Source organism: Plectropomus leopardus, chromosome 9 (assembly GCF_026936395.1).
Source record: "Plectropomus leopardus strain MGB_pleo_1.0 chromosome 9, ASM2693639v1, whole genome shotgun sequence".
NCBI lineage: Eukaryota > Metazoa > Chordata > Actinopteri > Perciformes > Serranidae > Plectropomus > Plectropomus leopardus.
Window position 1 is genome coordinate 33,378,359 of NC_142184.1, and position 8,302 is coordinate 33,386,660.

Here is an 8,302-nt window from a genome sequence, read left to right on the forward strand (position 1 = left end):
TATATATATATATATAATTGTCAGAAACTGTATTGATTTTTCTCTCTTTAAAACTTGTGTTTAAAAAATGGTTGTAAGACAGACAGTCATGTTGTGATTGAGCTGTGAAAATGCCTCTCTTAATGTTTATGTATCAGTCTGTCCTACATGTGTATGTGACTTATCATTTTAATATTGTCATATTAATCAGTGTGGATGCTTCAGCAGACACACTATTGTTATCCAGATCTTTAGTCTTATTCTTAGACATGACATTATACAACTCATTTAGGGACTGATTATCTTTAGAGAGTATCTTTATGGAGGATAGATAGATAGATTGTTGATTTCTTTCTTAAACTGCTTGTGCAGAGCTGGCTGTTGGTTAGTTTTCATTTGCACTTATGAATATAAATGTACTCAGAATGTTTATTTTTGCCATTTTTGAGATTTCCACCCATATAGATCAAACTTAAGTTAATTCAGATGAGGGATTTTCAGTAACAATATTCACCTATCTGTAAACATCTAGCCAAAACTGGTGTCTAACTGAGCAAGAGAGAAATAAATGCTTGGTAGTTTCAGACTCAGACAAAGTCCACAGTTTTTGCTACTGTTTACATTGTTTTTGTATTAATAAATTAATTAATTTGTACTCTATTTCTGTCTTTTCCTGATTCAATGTAATTCAACACTTTCCTCTCTTATTCATAAATTACCAAAAAAAGGGACTTATTTATTATCATATATCATGTTCTATGTAGACTGTCAGTTTTTTGTGCCCTCATGTATGTTTGTGTTCTTGTTTTTTGACATATGTTGTACATGTTTTTGTTAAATAAAGCTGTGGGGAAAAAAAACAAAACCCCTCTGGTCTCTGCCATGACGCAAGCTAACGTCGCTCACGTCACGTGGATGCACGTAGAGGGCGGGCTTAAGGTTACATACAGGACTGTGATACAATATAAGCAATTTGAGCTGTCTTGTGTAGTCTGCCTAGGAGTAACTGTCTCAAACACGTTAGCCAGAAAAATGTCGGTGGTTAGCTGCGCCCTGAGTCGAAATGTTGTGGCCATTAGGAATGCTGGCATGATGGTGGTGAGTACGAAATGTATTTATACGATGTCAGAGCAGACAGAGCTAACTTACTTTGAGCAATGTGCTGGTCATTGTGTTACATTCTCATGTATGCTTTGATTTATTGACTCTTAAATGTATGCTAAGCTACAGTAAATCACCTCTAAAGTGTGTAATACCAGTTCAGTGAAACGACCTGTTACTACCAGAGACTGTATGGTTACAACACACTCTGCTCCCAGGCTGTATGTGTGTAAATGTGACAAACTATTAAAACTGCCTACTGCTACACTGTAAAGTGTGAATTAGATAAGTAGTATTTACAATTAGCAAATATTTCATAATTACTGTTGTGTAATAAATGCCTAGTAAGCCTATCTATTGTCAACCTATCTGTTGTACAACCCATCCCTCCCATTTAAGGCTTATCTGTCAAATCAAACAGTTGTATTAGCAGCCAGAGTACTCAAAGAGCTTTTTACTTCTCATAACTGAATGGAATTAATGAAGTTATGGTGCTGAAGTCCATCTGTCTTTGTCCTGATGGAGTCAGTTAGGTAACCTAAGACAGTGAAGTGATGTAACACTGTCAGGTTAGTTCATATAAGCTGCCACTAGGGGGAGGCTCTATACCTTCTTATGCAAAAGCAGAAAACAGACTTTAACTGGGCATTACAAGATATAATGGAAAGGGTTTCTCAGAGTCTTACATTTAGATTTTTACATTTTACGACATCTATGTTATTTTTTTGCAGTAGTCTTAATTTGGTTCCAAAGCCTTTCATTGGATCTCTTTTATTTCAGTTGTTTAATCCTTTGAAACCGGAGGAAATTGGCTTGATTTTTTTTTTCAAAATGTGTGAGGGGAATGAGAATTCTAACAAGAAAAAAAATCAGTTTATATTTATGTATTTTTTATTTTAAGAAAGTTTTATGTTTTAGAAAGAAATCAAACCAATTTCTCAGATTTCAGAGGTTTAAATGCTCGGGAAAGGCATCTGCATTCAGCACAAGAAAACTGATAGTGATCCAGGTTTTGAAGGGTTAAGTCTCAAGGTGCCTTTGTTTTTTTAGTTTTCTTTTTCATTCTACCGGAAAGCAATCAAATAATTTTAGACTAATTTAATACAAATAAAGAGGTTTTTTTTAAATGTATGAGTTGATGTGTTAATACAAATACTGTCCTCTGGGGTCAGAGGATAGAATTACTGCCTGCTTCCTGTTTTAGCCTCAGTTGATGTAAACAGCAGCTATAGGTCACATGATAATATGTTCCTTTGCACATAACTCTTTTTTTTTACAGCTCTTTATTTGGCTCTTGCCTGAAAGAAAGTGCTTTACGAGAAGGGATGGGAGAAGAAAATACCTGTTGCAATGAAAAATGGAAAAAAAATATTTGATACTGTTCTTTGATATATACATACTGCCATCCTTGTTTATTACACAGATGGTGCGGCACGCTCAGACAGCCGCTGCCACGGCTCCTGAACCAAGAATCAAGAAGTTCCAGATTTACCGCTGGGACCCAGACACCGCCGGAGACAAACCACGAATGCAGACGTATGAAATTGATCTCAACAGGTATGTTCTAAAAGATTCCATGAACAAAACATTTTTGAGCTTTTTCTTTTTTTTTCCTTTTTGCATTAACTTGATTAACGTCATAATCTATGGATGTGTTCTTGTTGGTGTAGCTGTGGTCCAATGGTTCTGGATGCCCTCATAAAGATCAAGAATGAAATCGACCCCACACTGACATTCAGACGCTCCTGTCGTGAGGGTAAGAAGCAAATCTAGATTCAGCTCGCACATTAGTTTCCACTCGTATAAAAAAAACCCAACAAAAACAAATGAAACATATTAACAGGTGTGTTTAAATGAACCTTTGTGCCAGACGTCATTGAGCCAATGATTTCGTATTTCTTCAGGTATTTGCGGCTCATGTGCTATGAACATCAATGGAGGCAACACACTGGCATGCCTCAACAAAATCGACACCAACACGAGCAAACCGACCAAAATCTACCCGCTCCCACACATGTATGTGGTCAAAGATCTGGTGCCTGTAAGTACTGCACGAGTGTGAAAGTAGCATGAATTTTTAAAAGTAGTAAGAGTATCATCTATGTTGTATTTACTGATTGTTTCAGTGCCTGTTCTGAGTTTTCCCTCATATGATTTCCACCAGGATATGAGCAACTTCTATGCACAGTACAAATCCATCGAGCCCTACCTGAAGAAGAAGGACGAATCTCAAGAAGGGAAGGAGCAGTATTTCCAGTCGGTGGAGGACAGGCAAAAATTGGTAAATATACCACCGCATTCTATCGCATGTATTTCAGCCTACCAACATTTTGATCACTGCTTTAAACCCAGAATGTATAATGCATATTTAGCATGACATTTTATGTGATGTATTGTTTTTAAATTTTGCAAATAGTGATTGCAAATTTTTTTGCTTTTTATTATTTGCAATGTGTATTGCACTGTTTTGTTTTTTGTATTTTATATTTCCCTGCACAGGGGTCACAGATGTAAATGAGCTATTTTGCTAACTCTGGCCCTGTAGTTGTGTTGTGCATGACTCCTGTTAAATTCACTAATAACCTAAAAAAAAATGTATATAGCACCTTTAAAAACAGTTTACAAAGTGCTTTGACAAACAAGGCAAAGCAGAAGCAAGAGGGGTTTCTTGCAGGGGCAACATAACTATAAGAGCAAAACGTGATGCCAAACTAAGGCCAGACAAAAGTTAAAGCAGAATTAAAATAAGAGTGAAACAATAACGAAATAAAAATATCAATATCAACCCACACCAATAAGAGTAAATGCAGTTCAAAAAATATTAACCGAAAACACAGAATAATAGCACTAATAATAGAATTAACGCAGTCGAGATAGATGAAATTAAAACAAAACAAACCAAAATAGATGAATTAAAAAAGACAACATCACATTAAAGCAGGTCTGTCAAAATGGGTTTTAAGAAGTGATTTAAAAGAAGTCTGTGATTCTGTAGCCTTATGTTCTCGGGCAGGTCGTCCCAAAGTCAAGTGATGGCAAAAAGACGGTCACCTCTAGTTTGAAGCTTCAACTTTGGAACGGCCAGAAGGGCCCAACCTGAGGATCTAAGGCTGCAAGCTGGCTCATAAGGGGTCAACAATTCTGACATGTTGCTTGGGGGCCTGACCCAGACAAGCTTTAAAAATGATCAGTAAAAGCCTAAAATTCATTCTAAAACAAACAGGGAGCCAGTGAAGGGAAGCGACAGGGTGTGATTTTTGATTTATACCAGAGACGAGGGGGTTAAAGTAATCTGTCTGAAGAAGATGAATGTGTGGATGACTTTTTCCAGGTCCCTTTTTTTTGGGGGGGGGGGTTACTTTTTGATGGCATTTTGCATTAAAGATTCAGTGTATCCATACAAGAGCTATACATGCCTGTCGTAGATCCCTTAGTATACACACAGAGCAGAAATAAGGAAAGAGAAACCAAGAAAACAAAGCTATTATTAGTGAAGGAGTGATCTTTTCTTAAAAGACAGTTCCCTCATTTTATGTGGATTGAATATGTAGTTACATTTTTCTTCTTTCCCTTTTCAGTGTTTGTAATGAGCATGTAAGTTTAATAGTGAATTTATTAGGAGTCATGTACCACACAACTGTTGAGCCCTGGAGATTGATCTTAATTGGGAGGAAGAACTTTTTTGACATGTGGGTGAAAAGTTAATTTTGAATCAAATGTTGCTCCAAAGTTTCTGGCGGTGGGCTTCAGATTTGTGGAAATGGTCGCATCATGATTTGGCGGTCAAGTCAAAGTTTCTTTAACCCAACAGGACGGCCTGTATGAGTGCATCCTCTGCGCTTGCTGCAGCACCAGCTGTCCCAGCTACTGGTGGAACGGAGACAAATACTTGGGACCTGCTGTCCTAATGCAGGTGGGTAATTACATTTATTTTTATTTATTTATTAAAACATTTTATTGTGTTCAAAATCAGTGCCTTCATTATTTTCTTGTTCTGTTTTTAACACCAAAGTGGGAACGAGAAATAATAAATGAAAAAATAAATTAGAAGTATATGTTGCAAAATCATTTATACAGGCAGCATCGACACCAATAGTAAGTCATTTAAAAACTAAAGAAATTAATGAAATCCTAACAACAATAATTTGAAAGAAGGTCTGGCTGCATACATGTAAGGAAAAGAAACAATAGGATTACCAAAAAAATATGAACAGTTGAAACTCTAAGTGGCTTAAGGTAAACTTAGCGGAAGTGATGTTATTAATATATCGATATTATGTCCAATTCTTTCCAGAATCAGAACCTCTGAGATCAGAGATTCTTAGAAGAGACCTGTTTCGGACAACATACAATATAAAAACAATTAGTTATAGACTGACAGATTTATCAGTACAGTACAATATTTATGTGAAAAGTGCTAAACGGAAGCAGATTAAAAAATTCTAGAAACAGAAACAAGTTTCCAAAGATGCTTTTTTTCCCAGTGCCCTTAAAATATGTTTCCAGGTTGAAGGGGCAGAGTAAGGAAATGCCTTTTTGCCAAACTCTGTACATACTGAGAGAACACTGAAAGTAATAAAGGCCTGAGAGTGTAGGCTATGACGGCACCGTTTGCGTGATATGCATATTCTAAGAATTAAAATATTAGATGAGGTAAGAGGAGTCCACAATCCTTTAATGGGCCCTGTGAGCCTATCATGCTCATGAGAGCCTGAGGGTGGTGCCAGAGCAAAGGCCATGCTAATATTTATTGTTAAATATTTACAACATGGCCTTTGCTCTGGTTGGTGACCGTTTCGAAGATCTCACATTAGAGCTGTGCATTATAGAGAAAATCATATAATATTTTTGATATTGCAGCGATGCTGCAGGGCTGGTGCTTTTACAGACTATTTACAAAATGACAACGCAGATGAAGGCAAATAATAAATCAGCTAGTACAGTGGTGTAGTTGTAGTAGATGAAATGGGCAGGTCACTGTAAGAAAAAGGTGGTCATACCCTGTTTAGTTTTAGTCCATTTTATTGTTTTACTTTATTTTTTTTTATTTCACAATTGATCTATTATTATTTTTGCTGCTATCCTTCCATTTACCTTTTATCTAATACTTACAGTATTATTTTTTTTTCAAATATTGACAGAAATATTTTAATTTTTATTATAAATGCATATCCCTTCCAAATATCTGTTATTGGTCTCATTAGGTATTTATAATTGGTATCAGTATCTGCCCTAAAAAACTAAAATCAGCTGACCCCTAAGTCCAGATCAATGGATCATTACACGCCGAGCTTTCATTGGAATGTTATTGACGATCAGATGTTAACACGCTGATGTTGATCACATTCAACATTTTTCCAGCTGAGGCTGTACTTTAAACTGTCAATTCAGTTCACGACAAGGTGTGAATTCATATGTGAGTTTGTTTGTGTCATAAATCATGATATAGTTGACAAAGATATTACATTCCAAGTTTTAAAAATAAGTGCAAAAATAAGTCATGACTAAGCAAAGAACAGAAGTCAGCTGTGTCACTGTCCCACAGGCATACCGGTGGATGATTGACTCCCGTGATGAATTCACTGAGGAGCGTCTGTCCAAACTTCAGGACCCCTTCTCGCTCTACCGCTGCCACACTATCATGAACTGCACTAAGACGTGTCCCAAGGTACTCTAAAAAGTTCTCACGCACGCTGTCTCTCTTGCATACTTAATTAGGTTTTAACTTCCCGCTGTCTGTTTGACACACTGTTCCACAGGGACTCAACCCAGGAAAGGCCATTGCGGAGATTAAGAAAATGATGGCGACCTACAAAGAGAAGAAAGCAGCAGCGTCGTGAACACACAAAAATCCAGCGGTTTCAAGATCCACTAAAATACTTTGAACTAAGTTAAGCGAAAGAGAAGAACCAAGGGGGAACTTTTCCTTCATCAGCATCTTTTTTTTTTAAATTTCAGTGAGTGTGTGAAATGTGAGTGTGTGAGTGGGATTTTTATTTTGAGGAAGACAGGAAATGGTGAGATTGAGTGCTAGAAAAAACTGTTAAACAAACATATTTTGTGTGATACCACAAGTTGGACCACATCTATGCTATACGTGTGCACAGTGTAAAGGCTCTATAGTATTTACTAATTGGGAAGAGCTCTTGAAAATGTACTCAAGACTGTAAATATTTAAATATGTGTTCATTAAAGATGTGCTGGGCTCATTGAAGATATTAAACATATGTTCTTCAATAAGGAATTATCAAGTTGCTCTTTTGTTGATTGCCTTTGCAAATTTCATTGCAATGAGCAAAGTTTAAGCAACAATGAATCCTTTTTAAATGCCGAAAGAAAAAAAAGACAGTGACAAGTCCGGAAAGTAGGGAAGCCCAAAGTGGCCATACATTCATACATTTTTTTCCCCTCCATTTTCTTAAGATAAGGGCGTCATTTTCCAAAGATCTCCAGTTGATGAAACTGTGTTTACCCGAGATGTCGACATAATTAATTTGAGATTGGTTCATGTCCCAGATACTACAGCCAGCCACCAGCGGGCGATCGAGATGTTTGAAGCTTCACTTTTGGGAAGCTGTCATGTTGCCAATCTTTATTTACAGTCTGTGTTTGACTGCAGGTCAAGTGCAGTGATTGACATGATTGACAGCTGCTAGAGATCCCTCTGCTCTTATTGGTTGTTTTCATGATAGTTGCAAATGCCACTATGAGCACAAGGTACAATGCCGATTTATTAGTCAAATTAAATTAACTAAAGAAAATAAAACACAAAATTACCAGGAGACAAAAGGAAATGTTTTCTTTCAGATCATTTGCCTCATGTTCCACTGTCAGGACACTATGGCAGTTTTTTTTTCTAAAAAAAAACAACATTTGGATATATTTGTGAAAAAGTAACTTAAACTCCTGAGACCTGACAATTTATATTTGTCCTCTGTGGGAGACAAGTGATCAAGTTTACAAAAAAATATTGTTTCTGTTCTTCATATGGATGTTGTTTTTTATTTAAGAGTCTTCACAATAATATATGAAGATTTTAGATGTGAACATTTTTTTAAGCTTTTCAAAATACATATTTTAGCCCGTATCCTTAGTGGGGGACACTGGGACTTGCTTGCTCTCATTTTCAACTATTTCCCATACTCCAGGAATAAGGAAAAAAAGAGGGGAAGAGCGTGGTTTTAATGCTCAGAGGAAGGCATATCTGCTGATAAAGAGCCTG

General features: G+C 36.6%; 1 protein-coding gene across 1 annotated transcript; it reads left to right on the plus strand.

The window, feature by feature from the left end:
- The first annotated feature begins 911 nt into the window (after positions 1-911).
- LOC121947028 (succinate dehydrogenase [ubiquinone] iron-sulfur subunit, mitochondrial-like) lies at positions 912-7,324 on the plus strand. The gene is made up of 8 exons (XM_042491898.2): positions 912-1,077; positions 2,504-2,637; positions 2,751-2,836; positions 2,985-3,121; positions 3,245-3,361; positions 4,892-4,993; positions 6,626-6,748; positions 6,840-7,324. The coding sequence occupies exons 1-8, from the start codon at positions 1,012-1,014 to the stop codon at positions 6,918-6,920; spliced, it is 846 nt and encodes a 281-aa protein (XP_042347832.1). The 5' UTR covers positions 912-1,011; the 3' UTR covers positions 6,921-7,324.
- Positions 7,325-8,302: the final 978 nt, after the last annotated feature.